General features: G+C 39.7%; 1 protein-coding gene across 3 annotated transcripts; it reads left to right on the top strand.

The window, feature by feature from the left end:
- Positions 1-21: 21 nt before the first annotated feature.
- gk5 (glycerol kinase 5) lies at positions 22-24178 on the top strand. Of its 3 annotated transcripts, XM_034215279.1 has the most exons (18): positions 22-188; positions 4653-4758; positions 5212-5475; positions 6012-6105; positions 6923-6998; positions 7101-7194; positions 10858-10989; positions 11191-11266; positions 12384-12445; positions 12539-12612; positions 13112-13172; positions 13434-13560; positions 14880-14984; positions 16872-16966; positions 17901-18004; positions 18092-18151; positions 20062-20195; positions 22728-24178. In XM_034215279.1, the coding sequence occupies exons 3-18, from the start codon at positions 5350-5352 to the stop codon at positions 22895-22897; spliced, it is 1590 nt and encodes a 529-aa protein (XP_034071170.1). In that variant the 5' UTR covers positions 22-188; positions 4653-4758; positions 5212-5349; the 3' UTR covers positions 22898-24178. The 3 variants fall into 3 exon arrangements, with proteins under 3 accessions (XP_034071170.1, XP_034071171.1, XP_034071172.1); XM_034215280.1 differs by lacking the exon at positions 4653-4758; XM_034215281.1 differs by lacking the exon at positions 4653-4758 and having other exon boundaries at positions 55-96.

Raw genomic sequence — 24178 nt, 5'->3', positions numbered from 1 at the left:
CCTGTAAGTATTTCATTTCATTTGGCGTATGCACAACAACAAATAACGGAATCTCCCCCGCCGCCAGATATTCTCCAGTGTTTGGGCATCTCTGCTGTGAGCACTGCACACATTTGGGAACTATTGGGTAGCAGCAGGGGAAAGATGTTAGCAGAGAGAAAACCTAGTTGGAAGTGTTTTCGAAGCAGGTAACCGCTCAAATGTGATTTTTCTTAAAGCTAGCTTACGTTAGCACCTAAACGTGACACGGTTGACTGCTCTTATCAGCGGTGATGTGTTTCAGCGGCACAGCAGCCTGTCAGTTGACTCTTGCTAGGTTAGTTTGGCTATTATCATTTCTATTTATCTGCAACAATGGATATCAGGAAGTGGTTCATGAAAGAAGTATGGCAACTCAGCGCCAGATGCAGGCACATTAGAAGACATAAGTTACGTTACCAACGAGCTAGCAAGCCAGCCAGGGACAAGGGAGGCTGGCAATCAATTATATTTTGAAGAGAAATTGACTCTCAAGCCGGTGTTATGCCGTAGGTTGAAGCCTTGCCGTGGATTGAAGCCCTGTTCGCGGGGACGCGCAAAGGTGATGTCATCGCCTGTATTGAGCGTTCGCCGTTTTCACCCTTTTCTAAGCTTTTTTCTCTCTTTTGAGTGATATATCAGATTAAACAACAAACGGCTGAATAAATAATGTGCATACAATTGCGAGGAGGCTCGTTTTAAGTACACGTTTTTCAGATCTGTCACAATCTTCGTATTGGAATACACTTCCGTTTTTGAGTGTATAGTCCCACTCTGTTATATTCCTCCTTCCTACAGAACAGACAATGACAGGATAATATGTGATTTGTCAATAGTCCTATTTCTTAAAACCTTCTCTGTTGTTTAAGTGTCTGATAACCACGAATAGTAAGCAATGATATAACAGTAATGATATCACATGATCATGTCAGACAGACACTGTGTTATTTTCAATCAAGCCTAAAAGATAATGTGTTCAAACTGGCTTCACTCACTTGAATTGCTCCTTTGAATATCATTTTTATATATTCCTACTCAACCCATGTTTGTATTGTAAGGCCACTATTTTTTTTTAAATTGTATTTTAAAGTGATATTGAATGCTTTGAAAGGTGCCCTAAAATAAAGTGTATTATTGATCTTATATCTGTGCCTCTATTACATTACATTTCATTTTCTATCACACTATTAATGTTCCTTATTTTAGACTAGGTTAATCCTGGTGTCAATAGGGAAGATCTGCACTGTTCTCTACATAACATGTTCAGAGCAGGTATTTCTCCTGCAGATCAGGTGTTGGTGCTGCCGGATTTGGAAGTCCCTCTCTAGTTTTGTACCTGCTCGGGAACAGCCAGCACCAGTGTGATTTTGGTGACGTTGTGACTATCCTGGCCAAAATTACAGGGGGCGCTTCAAAATCCGGCAGCTCTAACAACTACACTGCCGGATATGGAAGCCCCTCTTTAGTTTTTGACTTGCTAGGCCCAGAGTGAAATGCTTTGGTGAGCACAAACTAGAGGGGAACAGCAAGCACCAGTGTGATTTTGGTGAAGTTGTGACTATCCTGGACAAAGATATAGGGGGGGGTTCCAAATCCGGCAGCACCAACACCTGATCTGCCGGATTTTGAAGCCCCTCTTTAGTTTTTCACCTGCTGGGCCCAGAGTGAAATGCTTTTGTGAGCACAAACTAGAGGGGAACAGCAAGCACCAGTGTGATTTTGGTGAGTCTGTGTCGTGACTATCCTGGCCAAAATTACAGGGGGCGCTTCAAAATCCGGCAGCTCTAACAACTGCACTGCCGGATATGGAAGCCCCTCTTTATTTTTGTACCTGCTGGGCCCAGAGTGAAATGCTTTGGTGAGCATAAACTAGAGGGGGACAGCAAGCACCAGTGTGATTTTGGTGAAGTTGTGACTGTCCTGAACAAAGTTGTAAAATAAGTAACATTAATAGTGTGATATAGGCACAGATATAAGATCAATAATACACTTTATTTTAGGGCACTTTTCAAAGCATTCAATGTCACCTTAAAATACAATAAATAATAAAATATGAGTGGCATTACAATACAAACATGTGTTGAGTAGGAAACCACAGAGGAAAATTACATTCAAAGGAGCAATTCAAGTGAGTGAAGCCAGTTGGAACACATTATCTTTTAGGCTTGATTGAAAATAACACCGTGTCTGACATATGTTATATCATTACTGTCATATAATCAGTGGCGTGCACAGAAATTTATAGGGGCAGGTGCTCAAGAGAAAAAGAAGGGCGCCTTCTGAGTCGTCGTGGCGGTCGCGCCGAAATTGTGCGCTCCGAAATTGTGCGCAAAAATTTGCCGGATAATGGCGGATTTTGTTAGTTTCTTTTCGGTTACTTTATTTCGGGGTTAAGGTTATGTTATTTAATTCTTATTTTTGCCTGATTTTACTGATTTATTATCAAAACAATTATTATTTTAACATTTATTTGTATTATTCTAAATGACTTAGGGGGGGTCCAATCTGAAGCTAGGGGGGGGACGAAATCCCCCCCCCCCCCCGGGATTGACGCCCCTGGTGGAACCGCCGGCTGCCTTAGTAGTGTGAGATTTATTAAAAGGCACATCTTGTATGTCGTAATTGCATATATATTTATTTCAATAACCATATGCTGTCTGATGCAGATGCCTATCTAAAACAAATCAAATAGTAGGCTTACTAGCTTCTACACGCTAAAGCAACTGTAGTCAGGGATGCAAACTCATCAGGTATGAAAAAGGTGACAAGGATCCGATCCCCCGACCCCACGGAATATCGGCTTTAAAATGAGGAACAGAGGATTTTAGCAGTCAGAGCAACTAAAGCAGCCGTTAATAATAACAGAAACGCCAAAGAGTTACATCTAATAGAAATATATAAAAGCATTTATTTTAATTGTGTAGCAGTCAGTTTATAATTTTGGCAGCACTGTTGAGCATTTTGAAAATGTATTTTCATGCCTCTTAGTATTTTTATAATACTTTTCTACTTTCACTTGAGGAACATTTTGAATGCAGGACTTTTACTGTAACAGAGTATTCCTACACTGTGGTACTTCTACTTTTACTCAAGTACAATATCTGAGTACTTCTACTTTTACTCAAGTACAAGATCTGAGTACTTCTACTTTTATTAAGTACAAGATCTGAGTACTTCTACTAAAGTACAAGATCTGAGTACTTCTACTTTTACTCTAGTAGCCTACAATCTCTATACTTATACCACCTCTGTTTATAGCCTATGAAAAAAACTATTAGAAAGCGAAGGCTAAAGCTAACGTTAGCAGATAGTGACAATGATATTGCGACAGAAAAACTTTTCAGTTCACATCACGCTCTGCCGCTCTGCTCTGAACACCTGAACGGCCTGTTCTAACAGCTGTTCACCAGCGGCTCAGTCTGTGCCACAGTGACTCCGCACAGTTAACGAACGCACCGTAGATAATGTAGCTGACCCTCATCCCGGAGCAGCAGAGTTCAGCCGACAGGCAAGAAGACTCGAGCACACAGCTCGCGCTTCATATATTAAAAAATAACACCATGCGCGTCATGATGGCACATAACAGCTCGCGACCGCAGATTATTTCGGCGATTAGATAAAATGTAAATTATATTTGACGCAACTTTAGTTACATTTCCATGACTTTTCCAAAACTTTGGGAAAAATATTGTTTTCCATAACTTTTCCAGGGCATGGAATTTGCATTTTGAATTTCCATGACTTTTCCAGGTTTTCAATGACCGTACGAACCCTGTATAGTTTAGTTTGGCATCTGATTTAGGGGATTAAACAATACACTCATTGTATTTGTTACCTGGTGGTTACTCACTTGGTCGTCACTAGGGCACTTTTAATCGTGTTGCTGCGTGCTGCTGCACCACACACCCGCCGTGGCCTGTCTGACTGTCAGCTCTGCGCGCTGCGCGTTCACTTTGAGAGCAGGGAAGGGAGGGGCTGCGGGGCACGTGTGGGGATGTCTGACAAAATTACAACGCGCATTTGGGGCATTGTTGTATATATTAGAAGCTTTTAATCCAGAATTGATCGATGTTACCATGAGCCACATACAGTACACTGTAAAGAATCAATTAAAAAAAACTGTAAAAAACGAACTTTCAAAAGGGCACATTGCTGTCAAGAGGGCAAAACGGGCAGGTGCTCAAGCACTACCTAGAGTCTATGTGTGCACGTCTCTGCATATAATTGCTTACTATTCGTGGTTATCAGACACTTAAACAACAGAGAAGGTTTTAAGAAATAGGACTATTGACAAATGACATATTATCCTGTCATTGTCTGTTCTGTAGGAAGGAGGAATATAACAGAGTGGGACTGCACTCAAAAACGGAAGTTTGTTCCAATACGAAGATTGTGACAGATCTGAAAAGTGTCCTTAAAACGAGCCTCCTCGCAATTGTATGCACATTATTTATTCAGCCGTTTGCTGTTTAATCTGATGGGAAATATATCATTCAAAAGAGAGAAAAGTTTATTAAACTAGACGAACGCTCAATACAGGCGATGACGTCACGTTTGCGCGTCCCCGCGAACAGGGCTTCAATCTACGGCACAACACCGGCTCTCTCACAAACTCCTGCTCTGTGCGCAAGCAGGCCGCTGCACGTGCTTTCTGCCTCGCTGGTAAATCAAATGCCCGCCCAGAGACGTATGTCTGCCGCCGGGACTGACTGAGTATTACTTTGACTTGCAGAATAACTTGTAAGAGCATTTATTTTGTACATGTTGTGTATTATCGATGTGTTTGTACAACTCACACAGTAGCATTGTAATTACTCTTTTAGAACTAATATTAGACTCTTTTAGAACTAATATTAGACTCTTTTAGAACTAATATTAGACTCTTTTAGAACTAATATTAGACTCTTTTAACTAATATTGTAGCCCTGATTGTGTCTTGGATGTACTTTTTCTAATGCTTCTTTTATACTTAAATATTTTAGCCCTGATTGTGTCTTGGATGTACTTTTTCTAATGCTTCTTTTATACTTAATCAATGTGAGTTTTTAATTGAAGCATGCCATCTAGGAAATGTATTGTAGACACACCTCTCTGTGGTGGTTTTAGACAGGACACTTATTACAATATAAAAAAACGTATTGCTATATAAAAATAAAAATAAACTTGCCTTACATTGAAACTGGTCTCAAACAGGTAGAACTGGACTTCGAATAAACTGCGGTCCGAAGTTCGGGTTACACGTAAGCTCCCAGTCTGTAAACAGGGCCAGTGCGAGCTGACCATGGAGGGTGGTGGAATGGTTTGAGGACAAGCAGGAAAGAAGTGTTCACCATGGGGAGCCACAGGAACGGTTTTACTAAGGAGAGTTTCATTTTGTCTGTGGATGTCGGGACTACTTCGATCAGATGTCATGTCTATGACAAGGAGGCAGAAATCCGAGGGTCATGCTCCACCATGGTATGCATCTATTTCTCGCTTTACATGTCTTGAACACATACCTAGATTATTTTGGTGCTGGACTTTCTGTTTTCTTTTGCTAATATGTTATCAAGGATACATTACATGTTTAACGATATATTTATCTGTACATATTATTTATACTTAAGTCTGTTAACCTTCGCACATTCTTTGTACAATTTTAAGCATTCTACACAAAACTACTTATAAAAACTGCACAGCTCTTTCATTTGAATTCAGATACATATGTAAACAACGGAAATGTCAGATTTCTTATATTTTGTGTAGTTGTCTTGTGATCTTTATTTATGTTAGTTGATTTTTTTTAATTTACAAAAGTACTACTTATCCAAAACTACGTATTCAGATATATTGTACATCTTTAATAGTATTTTGACTTTTATTTTTGTACTTTTATTCTCATTCTATTTATGTTTCTTGATTTTTTTATTTCAATTTTTTTTTGCTTTGTTTATATTATTCACCAATACAACAAAGCGTTTAAACCGAATATTTTTTTCCCGATTGTGATTCAGGTGGTCCCCTTGTATCCAGAGGTAGGACATGTGGAAATGGACCCAGAAGCAATATGGGAAGGGTTTATCACTGTGGTCAAGGGAGCTGTGCAAGGTACAGTTTCACAATGTCCTGTTGCCACACATACTAAGGAGATAGACTGGATGTGATTCATTTTACATGTTAATATCTGCAATACGTATTTGGTGAATATGTTGCTAACCAAATGCGTGTTAAATTAATGAAACGTTATTTATAGAGCGCTTTTCATAAACAAAATGTAACTTGAAGTGCTTCACAGACAAAATAAAATACTACCCCCCCCCCTTCCAATCAATTGATGATTAATAATAACACATCATATCAACTGAACTTAATTTATATAGAAGTTAATAAAACAAGACTGTAATTGTAAACACTGCCACACTCACGTCCTCTGGTATGCTGGTAGTCTCAGCTATATGTAGTATTTATTTTTTCAAAGAGAGCAAATAAAGCGAAAGGCTGGCAAACATTCACTGAATTGCCGGTTCCTTGAGTACAATCGACCTGGCTACTGTTCAATAAAATCAAATAAGCCTCCCTGCAATAAATAACATCCTTAATAAGGGTATCCTGTCCTTTAATTGAATGGATCACACATAAGATTACATATTGAAATGTGAAAGGCTGCTCACAACCAACCGGACACTTTAAGCTGGCCGGTTTTTCCAAATTTGAATAGCTGACTGAAGTAATTATTTGGCATTGTTAAGGAATATATTAAACCCAGAACACTTACCATGTATTTACCCAATTCACCCAACCCATTTATGTACAGGGTATACTTGTCTCTGTCCTTAGAAAGCACACAATAATCCCTGTGCGTCGGTTCCTATTCCCTATTCCCCAGCGCAACTCTTTTAATGATTGTTTTGCTCTGCTCATGTAGATGCCGGAGTTCACATGCGTCAGATAGAGGCCCTGGGCATCTCAACTCAAAGAGCCACTTTCACAACATGGGACCGGTGAATAATCATGAATAAATCCAATTACATCCAATAAAGCCGTTTTCACTTTTAAAGACAACGGCTGTAAAACACATGTTCCTTTCACTTTCAATTTGACAGGAGAACGGGAATTCCTTTCCACAACTTCATCAGCTGGCAGGATCAGAGAGCTGCAGATTTGGTGAAGTCCTGGAACAGATCCTGCACAATGACGGTGAGTCTTAAGCCTCTACACACCAAACTGACGCCAAAGAACACGTGCCAACGGAACGTCGCCTCACGTAGTATATAGTATATATACTCAAATGCGTACTCTATATATTTGAAAAACTCAACAGCAATGTCTCTTTCAAAAGAACCATGACAAGATGACCTATAATCAGGGGTGCATATAACTTTTTTGCCCTGGTTCTCAAAGGAGCACCTGGAGATGTTTCTTGGTGCTCATCCTTAAAATGAAATAAATAAACCGGTCTTTATTTGCCAGACACACGGCACAGAACACACATGCAGAGGTGAACACAGAACACACATGCAGAGGTGAACACAGAACACACATGCAGAGGTGAACACAGAACACACATGCAGAGGTGAACACAGAACACACATGCAGAGGTGAACACAGAACACACATGCAGAGGCGAACACAGAACACACATGCAGAGGTGAACACAGAACACACATGCAGAGGTGAACACAGAACACACATGCAGAGGTGAACACAGAACACACATGCAGAGGTGAACACAGAACACACAGAGGTGAACACAGAACACACATGCAGAGGTGAACACACATGCAGAGGTGAACACAGAACACACATGTAGAGGTGAACACAGAACACACAGAGGTGAACACAGAACACACATGCAGAGGTGAACACTGAACACACATGCAGAGGCGAACACAGAACACACATGCAGAGGTGAACACAGAACACACATGCAGAGGTGAACACAGAACACACAGAGGTGAACACAGAACACACATGCAGAGGTGAACACAGAACACACATGCAGAGGTGAACACAGAACACACATGTAGAGGTGAACACAGAACACACAGAGGTGAACACAGAACACACATGCAGAGGCGAACACAGAACACACATGCAGAGGTGAACACAGAACACACATGCAGAGGTGAACACAGAACACACATGCAGAGGTGAACACAGAACACACATGCAGAGGTGAACACCAGAGACACAGAACACACATGCAGAGGCGAACACAGAACACACATGCAGAGGTGAACACAGAACACACATGCAGAGGTGAACACAGAACACACATGTAGAGGTGAACACAGAACACACAGAGGTGAACACAGAACACACATGCAGAGGTGAACACTGAACACACATGCAGAGGCGAACACAGAACACACATGCAGAGGTGAACACAGAACACACATGCAGAGGTGAACACAGAACACACATGCAGAGGTGAACACAGAACACACATGCAGAGGTGAACACAGAACACACATGCAGAGGTGAACACAGAACACACATGCAGAGGTGAACACAGAACACACATGCAGAGGCGAACACAGAACACACATGCAGAGGTGAACACAGAACACACATGCAGAGGTGAACACAGAACACACATGCAGAGGCGAACACAAGACAACATTAGCACGACCAGTAATACAAGCTGTCATCACTACCCTCCTGACTGCTCTCCTCACTGTCTTCCTCTCTGTCAGACATGGTAGCTGATGATGTAGGCCTTCTTCTTTCTCTCTGGTTGAGTCTGCGATTAGCTGCTTGCATCCACAAGTCAACAGCTGGGTTTGGGTCGAAAGTCCAGTTTTAAAGGATATTTTTGGTTACTGTCCTATAGTATACATTGGAATGATTTAAAACCTGTTTATCCCAATAATTATAAAGGAGTGCCTTGGAAATATGTGTTTACATAAATTGTGACCAAACCGTTTGAACTTAGACTAAAGTGAACTATCTAAACACTCAGAGTCCTTACCTCACTGAGCTGTAGTTATCAGCCTCTCAGTCTGACTGGAGAGGACTCTCCCTCCACATTATTGTAGAAACATCTTCTTCTTATATCCGTTAGAGCAGCTAGCACCAGATTCTAATAACAACAGCGCCGGTACCGGTGCACCCTCCCTCTCTCCCTCGCTCACTCGCACTTTGGCTGTGAGCTGCGGGCGCCAGATAAGCCAACATCCCCCATTTCCATTGATTGAAAAGTTTATTAACAGCTTGTATATTGGGTACAATACAGTACAGCTCAAAACATACAATTGTTAAGGGGATGCAGACCAGAGAAAGACTTTCGTCTTGTTTACATCAGGGTCCCCCATTTCCAATTCATCATGTCATTTAAGACATATAAGACATATTTGACATACAGATGGCTTATTTACAATTTACATACAGGTGGTTTTTTACATACAGATTGCTTATTTACAATTTTCATTTTAGATTTCGTTCTAATACATCACTTACAGCGCCCATCGTACAGGGCGAATGAAACGTGTAACCGGGGTGAAAAGGGTGTTACATTTACTTAATTATGAATGTTGTTACATCAAGGCTGAAAATTAGGATGAGCCCCAACGGTCAAAAATGTTTTTTTCCCTCCCAGAACTGCCAGCGCAGCGCCTCCACAGATCTGGCGCCCTAGGCGAAAATAAACGCCAGTGCGACGGGCCGGCCCTGAGTTCATATGCAACTCGCAAATATCTTTCTCTCTCTCTCTCTCTCTTCTCTCTCCTCTCTTCTCTCTTCTCTCTTTTCTCTTCTCCCTTCTCTCTCCCTCTCTCTCAATGTTGGTACGCAAATGCGCCTTTTTTCAAATGACCCGGTGCTCTTTTTTTGGCCGAGGTGCGCATGTATGTGCAGCCCTGCCTATAATCCACATAACTTGTTGAAATCAGATTCATTTAGGAAACTTTTTTCTTTCTAGCAAAATATACCTGCTAACAGTAAAACCACTCAGTAGGATGCATACACGTACTAATGGACTAGTGCTGTGTCTCAATTTGCATACTTCTGTACTTAGATCAGCTATTTTGAGTGCATGAAGTTGAATGTGGATCAGTATTCCGATCTCACACTCAACGATCGCCATTTTAGCCAATAAAAGTGGCACAACCAACCACAATTTCAGTTGCTCAGGTGAACACAGCTATATTAATATATGTGCGTATTTTTCACTATTTAATAAGAGCACCACAATACTAGTGTGGAAAGGAGGCCACTGTTAATTTAAATAGGTTAAATGAGCAGTCTGTAATGATTTGCAACAATGCTAGCTAGCTACCTACAAGCTAACAACGCAATCGTCACTTCTAGTGAGGACACAGCAGATTTGCAAAATTTGAGACAAAACTACCCATTTGTACCCACACTTTGCAAGTGTTCACAGTGTACAAGGTATAGTGTACTAAAGGAAGTATCAAATTGAGATACGGAATAGAATATTCCATTTCCGGGTGAACTGTTAAACACCTGAACTAGAACATCCATAACATTCACCTGTTTGCAACTTACAAATTATTTATCTAATATATCATATTCCAATTACTTGTATATAGACTCTGATTGCACTATTTCTATTCTATTTTATTTGTATTTACTTGCACTATTTTATCTGTTTTATTGTGTTGCACTGTTGGAGGAGCCTGTGACCTAAGATTTTCATCGACATAACTGTAGCTATGTACGAAGGACAATAAAAGCCTTGAAACTTGAACCGTGCATTTAAGGAGATGAGATCATTGAACTTTTTTAACTATTTGATTGCAGCCTTGATACAAATGTTTGACACGCAACAACAGTATCAGTGCTGATAATCATGTTCCTTTGTTATGTATGCAATGCCATTTCTATCTCTGACAACTGCAGGCCATCCAGGGCGTGATGAAGGTGCTCTACTTCTTCACTAGACAGAAACGGTTGCTGTCAGCAAGTCGTCTCGTCTTCTCCCCTCAACATGTAACCTTCCGCCTCGTCTGGGCCCTCACACACTACAAGCAGGTGTGTGTGTGCGTGTGAAGAGCTGACAGTTTAATCCAGTGACTGACAGAACATCAAACCTAGAGCCAGCCTCCTTCATTGTTTCTGTCAAAAGGGATTCATATTCCACATTCCAGCACACAGGGAGCGGCTGGATTATTTTATCAGTCCTTCCTTGTTCTTTATTTCTTTCACCCTCATCATATTTCGTTCCTCTTCCAGGTTCGTCAGGCGGCAACTAAAGGCAACTGCTGCTTTGGAACAATCGACACCTGGCTGCTGTTCAAACTCACCAAAGGTGGGTGTGGCGTGTTAAGTGAAGCACATATGAATGTTGTTTTTTGACAATTCTCATAAGAACAGTACAGTCATCTATCATTTGTGGATTGTATTTCCATTGAACCTAGAATAGGACGTTAAATCCTCAACAGAATGTTCTTTGTTCCAAATCCTATTGCATCACTGATTGGCTAACATTTTTCATTTAAAGGTCCCATGTCATGGCCATTTCCACTGATCATAATTCCATTGTTGAGGTCTACTAGAATAGATTTACATTGTTCAATGTTCCAAACTCACATTGGTTTCGCATACAGCATCTCTGTAAAGTACGTGTATTCACTCTCTCCACTAAACGGCTCGTTGCAGCTCTTGCCCCCCCCTCCCTGTGAGCCCAGTGTGCTCCGATTGGTCGGGACCAGTCGGGACCAGTCGGGACGTTGTGAATCGCGCTGAGCTCCGTGGAGGTGTGATTTCCTTGTTTAGCGAAACACAGCCAAACTCACCCTGAGCACACACAAAGTCACAGCCGAAGTAAAAACAATAAGTGTGGCTTGATATTGAGTAAGAAAAAGGTTGATAAACGCTGTGAGAATGGGTCTGCAGAGAGAATGGGTCTGCAGAGAGAATTTCGCCGCGATCCCAACTGTCTGTTATCAGCCTGCAGCCAGGGAGGAGACATCAGCAGAGCTGCCTGCACTGAGTGTGTGAGGAAGTCCGTGGATTGGTCAATTTGGACCAATCAGCGGGGGCTTAACGTAACGGCTCCGCGGACGTTCGTAACGGCTCCACGGATTGGTCCATTTCGTTCCGGGTACGGATGACATGACATGATGTACCCGGAAGAATCAAATGGACAATGACGTATCTCCAACGAGGCGTTTTGAGGAGGTATTTTCTGTGTTAGAGTTTTACTCGCAGGGTGTACTTTAAGGGTTTTGACTCTGCACACCGTTTACATGCATAAAAAGTTTAAAACCTTCATAACACACAAGGGGATGGGTAATAACCGGAAAAGCATGACATGTCACCTTTAACTCCTGTGGGAAAGGAGGGGTTGGGAAAAGGCCTTTTTTTTGTACCTTTTTGAAGAGCGATTATGTGATGTGTCATCTGTGACAATTATTATGTTTCAGGGAAAGTCCATGCCACAGATTACTCCAATGCCAGTTCTACAGGAATTTTCGATGCCTACCAGGTGTGATGTTTGTCAAGTTTGTTTACTGTTTATTTCTGTTTTGGTGTGAGGTTTAAATATTCACATCCTTTATCTTATATACCTTTTTCACAGATGTGTTGGAGTGGCTTTCTCAGCTCTATGGTTTCTATACCTCTCTCTATTTTCCCCAAAGTAGAAAACACTAGGTGAGTTAACCATTACCTTCGAAGAGACCCTATTCTGCTTCCTGTAGTGTGTTCTATAGGTTTTTGTGCATGTAAATGGTCTGCAGGCTAAAAGGCTAAAAATACTTATACAAGACATGTTTTCAAGAATTAAAAATAAAACACAAAAAAAAGCAAATAATAATCAAACTCAATAATCCCAGACATTTTGTAATCTATTATTGACCATAAAAATGATTAATTTACAAAAGGCTGAAAAAACAAATAAGGTAGATAAAGTTCTTCAACTCAAAATAAACATTCACATTTCACCCATAGAGTAAAGTCTGATTATTTTATTTTTCATTGGAAAAAAAGAACATTTCTGTTTGCACAAGAGTCAGCATATTGTACTAAATACAATTTATGGAAATGTCCACTATCAAAAGGATATCTGTTTGTGATCAGTAAAACATTATTAAGATTGTGAATGAATAGTGTTAAAGTATGTGTTGTCTCTGCTCTCTCCCCATGCTTCCAGCTATGACTTTGGATACACAGACCCGTCCATATTCGGTCTGCCCATCCCCATCATGTCAGTGGTGAGTGGCTAAGGTCACTAAGTGTAATTAGAAACATTTATTACAACATTTGCATTCCAGTAACGCCAGCGTGTCCAAGTTCATGTCACCGCCATATGTTGTAAAATGGAACTTATGCCAAGTTATTGGTAATCATCAGCACAGGTTTTCTGAGGGCAAAAACATGACAAATCCCGCTGGAGACAGGCCCTGCTTTCTGTAACAGTGATGGCCTTAGATCTAAACATTTTCTTTTAACAACATACTCATGTCTCTATATAGATAGCGGACCAGCAGGCAGCCATGTTTGGAGAGTGCTGCTTTGATGTTGGTGATGTCAAGATCACCATGGGAACCGGCACCTTCGTGGACATCAACACCGGGAATACACCACATACATCGTCAGCAGGTGAAGCAAAATATATTCACAACATTATTTATTCCATCTACTCCAGAGCAAGGACAAACTGTTGGAATGTTCCCTCTGTGGCTCCACTTTGGAAAAGTGTTTTAAGTATTGTACCTTTTGGGTTAAGTTATTGGATCTTCTTAGTTTACAATATATACACAATGGAGGAATAACATTTAATTTGTCCCTGAGCCTCCGGATAGTTCAGTGGTTAGAGCTGACGCCCATATGCAGTGTCCGCTGCCAAGTACACGAGTTCTACTTCTAAGCCCGCAGAACGTTCCAGGCAGTGTCCTCCCCTCTATCTCCCCCTTTCAACACTATCTCCAATAAATGCACTCTCTGGCCCAAAAAATATACGGTAATATACTTTTGTTAAGGGCATATTTTTCTATTTAAACTATTGAATTTTTCTCAGGGAATTCATTACAATTTGATATGATTATGAATGTGTGTACATCAGGCTTTTATTCAAACCGGGTAACTGCTCAGGTATTACTTTCGGCGTGCGCCCTCATACCAAAATGCCAATTTTCGCCTGTAAAATGTTAAAGTGATGCCAGAAAACAATATTTCTGCTCATCAAAAACTGTATGATTACTATGAAAATCGTGTGAAATAGACGGTCGGACGGCAGTGACAGCTTTGTTTTTACAGAGCTCCGACGTCGCGATGTTTTGAGTTTGCAGCGCCATCTTGTATGCAGGCGTCATGTTCTTGCGAGAATTGATATATCTTATACAAGATCAGCGCCACAGCACTGCCCTCATACTATATTTGTATAGAAAGAAAACCCTTATACATACGCATACGATACGCATACATACGATAAGCAGCACGTGTCTGTGTGGATAACTGCTGTAGGTGTATGTAGTATATCTGTCTGTTTTGAGATGAGCAGACCTGCGGATCATTTGGCTGCTGGTAAAACCTCCTGAACAATGAAGAATTAAGAAACCATATCTGTGAGAAGCTGACCAAACGACAGACATGATTCCACGCTCCTTCACAACACCTTTAAGCTGTACTTTGTTGATGTTTTGATTGAGGAAACCCCTATTGGCAGAAAACCACATATTGTGAGTTAAAGAGTAGTGTGTCCTTTCTGTCCTGTTATATGTATCACTTTTGTTTTTATACGTATGAACACAAAATACTTTAATTTAAATTCAAAAAGAAAGCAACTTTAGGCCCTTACAACTGCAATTTCATGGGGAAAAGAATAATAATAATTCCCACAAATTCAAATGGGTCCTCCTAAAGTTGTCAGTGCTCTGTCTAAATGTATCCATACCGACAAAGCTATTGTCTGTCCCCAGGTCTGTATCCTCTGGTGGGATGGAAGATCGGCTCAGAGGTGGTGTACCTGGCCGAGGGCAATGCAGCGGACACAGGCACCGCCATCAAATGGGCTCAGGAGCTGGGTGAGACACCTGATTATTATTTATTTCATGTTATTTGCAAGGAGTTATGGTCAGTAGTTCAAACTTATTTTAATTGTATTATTATTATTTTTGTGTACGTTTATATTCAATTCATTTTGATTCACAAACAGTTTAAAATACACTCATAAGACATGATAGAGACATGTGAAATGGGACATCCCCATAAGCTACAGTATAAGAAGCTTTAGAATAGGGACACTAAACACAGGAAATGACAACTTGCATTACTTTTACAATGTCTAGTTACTATCATATGTTTATATTTTTCTGTGTTTGTAGTAGAATTGTCTATTAAATAGTATTCTAATTTATTCAGAATTTGTTTATTGTGCATTCTTTAGATACTCTATTGATATACATCCTTTCTACTTTTAAAGTATTTATATGTACTGTTTATTTGTATTTTGGTCTATTCTTAACTTGTGTTAACTACTTGTTAACTTTCTGCTGCAGTGACAAAACAGTTTCCCAATTTGAGGTGTATAAAGTGTGTCTGATTTAATGTATAGGATCCAAATAGAAACATTTACAAGTTAAAAAAACAACTAATATTAAGACCTAATAAACACCTCAGATATATGACAAAGGGAAACTAATGGTACAAACTAAATGCATTTCAGAGTAGAGCAACATGTTTGCAATTACCCAGTGATTAAGTGTAGTCAAGCTCTGACTTATTTAATAACAACTGCTGCTTTCAAACATTTTTAAAGAAAGATGAACACGTTTATATTGTGTAATGAATCTTTGTCCATACATGAGGACAAAAACACAATGCTGGAATCATCCAAATCAGCGGTTTTCAAAGTGTGAGGCACGCCTCCCTGGGGGGGCGCCAGAAAGCTTCAGGGGAGGCGCAGCGTGAGAAAAAAAGACGAGTAAAGTGTGTCACTTGCACACTTTTGGCTGTCTGTGGAGACCGAGTTCCCCCACCTCGCCAAGGAGGCTGTGAAAGCGCTCATTCCCTTCACCTCCACCCAGGGGCGGACTGGCCATCTGTGTGTTCTGGAAAATCACAGAACGGCTGGTCGTCGGCTGGTCGTCAGCGGGCCGTTGGCGGCTGGCTCGGTTCGCTGACGGCCGGCACGCCCTTTATTTTTCATGTTTTTAAACGGCATCATTTAGTTGCGCTGACAGGCGACAGAGTTCAGCGGGCCGTTTCCACGCAGCGAGGCCCCCCCCCACTTTGATCAAAAGCAAGTACCGGTCAAGGCTGCAGCCAGAGGATGATCTGCGTTTATTCCTCCCCACATCATCCGCCTGTGCGCATCAAAGACGCAGACTCATTGTTCCCACTAAAGTAGGGGTGAGTGTAATAAGGAGGCAAAGTTGACGTTCAGTGTGTTGCCGGGAGCATATAAGGATTTATCCACCATGTTGAAAATGTTAAAAATGTTTAAAGATACAAATGTTTAAAAAAGTTATTGTTTAATGTTTTAAGGAGGTGACGCTACTCAGCCAATCAAATGGGTGCAGTCAGTGAGTCAGCGCGATAGAATCAACCACACACACAGAGACGAGACAAGAAGAGAGAAACAGTAGTGAGTCATTTCAAATGGCGTGCTCAACAAAGAGAAAGGTAGACAGCGAAAACAGAGCATGTAATGACATGTTCTCTTACCGGACCTCTTTGAAATGCAATTGAATAGCCCTGCATTATAGCAACAACAATAATAATAATAGCAATAATAATTGGGAGGGGGGGCGCGGTAGTTCTTATGTTCTCTGAGGGGAGGCTCTCCTTCCCACACTTTGAAAACCCCTGATCTAAATGATACACGTTTGAGAGAAAATCTTCCTTACACTGAATATATTAGCGAGTGACAGATTCAGAGGGTGTGTGTGAAAGCTGTGTGTGTGTTGCAGAGCTCTTCTCTGACGTCCAGGAGACCAGCGACATGGCTTACAGTGTCAGTGACTCAGACGGAGTGTGCTTCGTTCCCTCCTTCAACGGCCTGCAGGTAGACTATTGTGTGATAATGTCAAATACAAATCTATGTACTTTTATAAACACGTGTGTACAAATGACAGCAATAAAGCAAAACAACACATGTACTTACAGTAGCATTTATAGATTTGAACTGATATGAGCATGGATTTATTTTTATTTTTTGTTTTGTCTTTCTGTAACATGGTCATGTGTCTCTTTTTTTCCTTTGCCCTCCATTGTGAACTGGCCCTTGTAAGTCCTGGATGTTCATAGCTTGTATAAACGTCATGACATAATCAAATGTTCTTTAAATGGTTGTATAATCAAGACAAGCACACAGTCACCATGTAAAACAATTCACTGCACTCTATCTGACCAGAGGCTCATTTCACTTTAAAGGTCAAATAGGTAACATTTCCACATATACATGTCTAGAAAAAACCCTAGTTATATATTTAGTTGTAAGTTGTGTAGTTACTTTTCCCCAAATGTTCTAAACTATTTTAAAAGCTGAATTCATAAAGTGACTTTTATAAGGATTTTAGATCCTGGTGGTTTCTAACTATATATTTTAACCAGATGAAGGATTTTAGTCTTAAACCTGCTAAGCAATTTAAGCGCCAGCCAGATAGGACTGGAGAAACACTTATTTTCTTTAGCGTCATACTGCTTTAGTTAGTGTTTTACCGGTTTGAATTACCGCACAGGAGGAGACATCTGAGGACAATTCGGCTTCCTGTAAAATCATCCTGACAAGAGTCCTTCATTGTAACCGACGCTACTTCACAACGCCACCTAACTCTGTTCCTCTGGTTTGATTGAGACACTCTAGTGGCAGAAAACGACTTATTGTGTGTTTAATGCATAGACCTTTGGACCATTTTGATTTTATTTTCCTTTTTGTTCTTACCAGGTCAGTTTTTCACTTTTAGAAATGTAACATTTTTGTATAAATGTATCCAAAGGCTCCTCTGAATGATCCCAAAGCCTGTGCCTCCCTCATGGGCCTCAAACAATCCACCACTAAGAGTCATCTGATCCGAGCCATTCTGGAGTCTGTGGCCTTCAGGTGAGAAACTTTGAAGAGATTTGTTTACCGTTCGTTCTCTTCATGCTTATCGATATTATCTCCTCATACGCTTCTTATTCTTTACAGGAACAAGCAGCTATATGACACAACCCTGAGGGAAACTCATATTCCCATCACAAAGATCAGGTGCCGTTTCTTTCCCTGATGTTCTAATTCATATATATTCTTAAGAATGTCCAGACATTGGATTTGGAATGGGAATAAAATTGAAATTAATATCCCAAATAAATGAAATATAAAAACTATTTTACCACTTTATCCAAACCAATTTAAAAAATGTGCTCTCAGCTGAAGATATTCCTATGTAAACTATCACTCAATGGGCTATAATGAGGTCAGGAAAAATGATCCCGTCACGTCCCTATATGATACAGTATGTGACGTATAACAATGGAGGTAATGTCCATGTATTGTCGATATTTTAAAAGTCATGTCGTTATATCAACTGATCATGTAAAAATGATCGAGGTCATGTCGATATCCTGAAAATAATCATTCTTGTCCATATCGTACAATAAGTCGGTAACTTAAAAACCCTTGAAGTCATGTCTATATATCGTACGATAAGTCAATCACGTAAAAGCTACCCTGGTCATGTCCGTATTTCGATGGATAAATCAATTAAAATTAATGAATGAGGTAACGTACTTAAAGCGGACCATTCATTTCAATCTTTATTTCGAACAGATACAAAAAAAACATCATTTATATCATGTAAAAATACTCAAGGACATGTACAAGTATTGTATGATACGATAAAGAAAAAAATCACTCCGCCAAAACAATAAATAATATTGACTCAGAACAACAACGTCTATGCAAAGTCTAATGTTTAAACAACCTGCTGTTTATTCTGGCCTCATGTTGGCTGACGTGCTGGAGACATTCCTATGCAAACAAACATGCATGTAAACATAACGCTCAATGAAGAGGGTTAGGTCCATATGATGTTTATAACGTATTTATAACACGATAGTGTAAAAATGGCCGCGGTAATGTCCATATATCGTACGATAAGTCAACGTTAAAAGGTTTGCAGTCATGTTGATTCTTATGATACAAGTCAATTCATCTAAAAATGAGTGGGGTAATGTTCAAATATCAAGACAAGTTGATAACATAAAAAATGTATTGTACGATCATTTATACAATAAATATAATAAACCTACACAACCAAATCAATAAAGAAAGAAGACTCATGCTCTTTAAACAAAACTGTGTGCAATCCTCAAGTCTTAAGCTGCCTTCACATGATCAGTGTTATAACAGACGTTGCTGTTGTTTTCCTATGAAGAGAGCATGTTGAACATTTCCAAGAAATGTCACAGAGAGGCGCTCTCAAAGTTCAATCTATTTCAACTTTGACCTCGATTGCCACTGACCTTCTGACATGCAACCAGCCAGATAACAGCTGTAGGAAGTGGCTCAAGCTAGCAGGGGAGGAGGATACCATAGGAAAGGAGAAAGGAGAAACTAGCGGAGAAAACCGTGGATCATGTGAAGGCAGCTTAACAGTAGGTAAATCCTGCTGTTAATTCTGGCCACGTGTTGGTTAAAAGGTTGGTTAGGGTTGGATTATCTTTTACATTTCTTACATTCTTATGTAAACAAGCACGTAAATACAACAGGCAGTATATACTACAGGTCAGAAAAGATCAAGATCATGTCCAGATAACATATAGTATATATGATGATAACATATAGATAACATATAGTCGATGTCATAAAAATGGTCAAGGGCATATCCATTCATGGTCATTAAGGGATAAAGCTATTCTTGTGGCAGGCCTATGCACAGGGGTTTACCTCCCATAGTGGTCCCACAACCTTTTAATATTCCAGCTTACGGTGCAATATCTGATATAATGTCTGGATTTCAGCCAGGAAACTGGACGTAACAGAGTGCACTCTCGTGTGCTCTGCTAATGCAGTCCAGCTTTATTGCCAATGCATTACGGGGTGTATATTTCTCTGATACCGTTACAGTAAAGTGAGTTGCAGTGTAATTGAGTGTGCTATGTTATTTCTGGTCCCAGGGTGGATGGCGGCGTTTCCACCAACAACTTCGTCATGCAGCTGACTGCAGACCTGTTTGGCAGAAAGGTATCCCGACCCCACCACTACGAAATGTCGTGCTTAGGGGCCGCTTTCGTCGCTGGACTTGGAGTCGGTACGCAGACACACACACTCACACATAACATATCCATTGTGCTGTAGGCTTTTTAAGCTGTTTGTTGTCTTCCCATCAACTGCAATAATAAGATGTTTTATACTAAGTGTATTATGTAAGACAACAGTACAATGTGACCTTAGAAAAGAAGGAACCAAGATATTTAGGATCAGAAATGTGTCCTCTGCTCAGAGATTTTATTTATAGGAAATCCTGCCTTTCATTAAGCTTTTTAGTTTTTAAGTAACATTGTAATCCTGCTACAAATACCCAATATTTAGAAACAGTGATCTGATTACGTATTTTTTCCCGTAACTGTAATACAGTTCCCTTTTTGTAGGGATTGCCACACACTTTAATACAATACATTTTCAATACACACAATTCAAACACAACATTTAGCCTTCATTCTGAGTTTTAAAAAATCAAGTTAAAATGAAATGAACATATATTGATGTATTATCACAGACTGGTATATGTCCTTGGTGGGACATGTGTAAATAAAATATTACAACAAATAAATACAAATAAATCTGTATGCAGCACAAAGAAAGGTTGGGCTCATTTTAAGACAATAAGTGGAGTCCGACTTACAAAAAATGCATTCTTGTTGGTTGAATCCACTGTTTGTAAGTCGCTTTGAAAAAAAAAAGAAAAGCTAAATGTAATTTAGTGTAATACAATAACTCAAAAGTTTGTCACGATTCTGTTTTCAAACCATTTCCATTTTTTTTATGATGACACCAGATGCAATAGATTTAAATAATACTTATCATTCATTGGAAGAAGTGACAATTGTTTTTTCCTTTTGAATGACTTAGTGTGAAACCATTCATTTTTGTGGCAATAAGATGGAACTACCCCTTATTTCGACATAAAACCATTTAGGAAAACGGGTCAAATTCTACCCGAGGACAACAGGAATGTTAATTTGAAACATTTGCATTCCTGCATTTCTGTTAGTTTTGTGAAGCTGTGTGTCTTAAAGAGACAAGCAAACACAAAGAAAATCAGCCCTGTCAAGCACAAGACACACAAGCTTCAATATTACTCTTTACCTTCGCTATTTATATCCCAACACGTGGCTGAGACATTGAGTTGCATTTGAAAAGTTCCGATCAAAAGTTCTATTTTTACTTCGGCAGCTGCAAAAGAAGCCGACTGAAATGCTGCTCCGTTACGTAACCTATTTTCCATTTAATTATTCACATTATGTAATTAGATTGTTATACATTAGTCAGCACTTAATCAAATCAAACACAGGAGATGAATTTGTTCCCGTTGATTTCCAACGGGCTAGAAGCGGGTGGCTGAATAATAATGTAAAATTAGTTTGAAGTGGATCAGTGAGGAATATGTTGAATAAATAAAAGATCGGCAAACACAATGAGTTTCTTTTGCCAAGCATGTTATGTGTTTATAGGCAGGCTAGGGGAGTAACGAGTTACATGTTACATGTTACGGGATTACGTAATCAGGATACTAAAAAATGTAACTGTATTCCCTTAGTTACATTGAAAAAAGACTAAATCAGATTACTGTTACATTTCTAAAATAAGGAATAACTAGCGGGATTACAATGTTAGTAAAAACCTAAAAAGATCATCTAGTGTTTGTTGTAAAGGATCAGATGTTATCTCTTCTCTGTGAGCTGTACTGTTCTGTAGGCTAATACTTTAAGTGTGAATCTATACGCCTACTGCCTGAATCTGCTTTATGCTTTTCACTTTCTTTGCTTCACTTGTTCTGTGTTTAATTCAGTAGGTGAACCTATGTTCATAAAATAGTGTGTGTGAGATTAAAGGTGGGCTAGGTAATTTTGGAGAAACCGGCTCGAGATCGCTAGAATTTGAAAATACACAGCCGGAGACAATCTTCCACTTCCTCACAGAGCCCCTCCTCCAACACACGAACGCAAAGTGCTTTTTACAGTACGACGGCTTCCACAGATGACGTTTTTTTTTGTCAAAGCACTTCAGATATTCATTGCTATCGGGATGTTAAGAGCATTCCATGGAATATAACAAAAAGTGTATCTCAAGCCGGTTTTTCAAACTTGCCTACCCCACCTTTAACTGTGTGTAAAACGGACTAAAACGGAGCTCAGATTTTATTTCTGCTTTTTTAAACTGTAGTATGTGCTCATGTGTTTGATTGTATAGACTGCTGCCTGAATATGCTGAAGGAAAGACAGCTTTTCCTATAGATACAATCATTTCTGATCCTAGATATCTTGGTTTCTACTTTTCTAAAGTCACATTGTTCAGTCGTCTTACATAATACACTTTGGTAAAAAACATCTTATTGGTATGTATTTTCCCTTGGATTTATTGGCATTGCATTTGATATTGAGTTCATCCAAAAGTAACGGAAAGTCATCGGATTGCGTTACTTTTATATTTTGGTACTCAGCTTACTGATTAAAGTTACCCTCCCAACCCTGTGTATAGGCCTTCATCTGTTGTACACAGGTCCTTTTTAAGTGTTTGTGTTATTTTCTAAGTCCCCCTCTGTTCTCTGTGCTCCCTGCAGGCTATTGGAGCAGCAGAGAGGAGCTGAAGAAGCTGCAAAGAGCTGACGATGCGTTCCTGCCCAAAGGGGTTCCCAACGGCAGTGCCTCCAGCCCGAGTCGGGAGTACGTCCCCGTCATCCAGAGCTGGGAGAAGGCTCTCAGGCGCTCCATGAACTGGTACAAGCCGTGACCCGGACGCACACAGAGAGAGGGCGGTCCAGAGTCTGAACAAGTAGGATATCCATACATGAGTTTTTAGACTCCAATTGAACCTTATCCTTGTACTCATTCCTCACCTCAAGCCACTGGTGCCTCTTTATATTGCAGTTTTTTTATCAAGCTTGGATAATATTTGTACATGTTGACTGCCACATGGGGGCGCTAATGACTCTGTCTTGTAGCTTTTTCTTTTATGAACAGCCATAGCAACAACATGCCACACAATATGGATTGAAATCACATTCACACATGATGCTCACTTAATAGGAAGCAGGAATTTAGAATAAAGAAAAACACTTATTAGTTAAAAATCCCTTTTCCTTCTTGTCTTCACAGCATTTAGGCTTTGTTGATCGATAAGTAGTCAACTATAAATGACTTTAAACAACTTATTTAAATATCTTTATCTCAAAATCGTACAAATTAACTAATATGATTACCTTTTATCAGCTTCTCAAATGTGAGCATTTTTTGATTACTGTGACAGTAAACTGAATATGTTTTAGTTGTGGACCAAACGAGACATTTGAGGGTTTCTTCTTGGGCTTTGAGAAATAATAATCAACATTTATCACCATTTTCTGATAGATTATAAGCAATGGAAAAACGTGCAGCTCTACAAGACATGTAAAATGTTAGTGTCACTAGAAGAAACATCCACATGTCCTTAAATCAGAAGCAGCTTCATGTTTACCTTTATACATTCTAGCTGCTCGCTTTACACAGTACGTGAACTTATATTGTATCTAAAAACTATGTTTATATGTGATGATGATATTTTTTAAATGTGACTGGAACAAAATCTAATTGTCTGTGCTTTGCTCTGTGGAGGGAAATCCTGCAGGCTTTTACTACTTACACTGGAAAGGAAAACAATTTTGCAAAATGTGGCCGTTAGAGGGATCTGATTAGAAAATGTAGCTTTGCTGTAGTAGCATTGTCTCACACAGAAATATTAAATGAAAGGCTCATGGGTAGTTCAAATTAACTGGGGGATATCAAATATTAACTTGCTTACAACATAAAATAGGATACATTACATGTCATTTTTACATAAAGTGTATTTCTTGTCAATCCATGTTTTGTAACCCCTTATTTTCAGGTATTATTGTTGAGTTCCTCCCCGGGGGGAAGCCATGTTAATGTCATGTGATGTTTTGACTCAAGTATTTAACTTGACCTGATGAACTAAGATGACAAAGTTACACATTCTAATCGTCTTATAGAATAAAAATGCTAACAAATAACATAA

Source organism: Gymnodraco acuticeps, unplaced genomic scaffold, assembly GCF_902827175.1.
Source record: "Gymnodraco acuticeps unplaced genomic scaffold, fGymAcu1.1, whole genome shotgun sequence".
Taxonomy (NCBI): domain Eukaryota; kingdom Metazoa; phylum Chordata; class Actinopteri; order Perciformes; family Bathydraconidae; genus Gymnodraco; species Gymnodraco acuticeps.
The sequence above is the reverse complement of the archived record's forward strand: the minus strand, read 5'-3'. Positions and strand labels throughout refer to the sequence as shown.

Coding starts and splice junctions, on each gene's coding strand:
- gk5 (XM_034215280.1), top strand. CDS start 5,350: ATGGGGAGCCACAGGAACGGTTTTACTAAGGAGAGTTTCATTTTGTCT. Junction 11,267..12,383: donor GCTGTTCAAACTCACCAAAG/GTGGGTGTGGCG, acceptor ATTATGTTTCAG/GGAAAGTCCATGCCACAGAT. Junction 18,005..18,091: donor CTGGAGTCTGTGGCCTTCAG/GTGAGAAACTTT, acceptor TATTCTTTACAG/GAACAAGCAGCTATATGACA.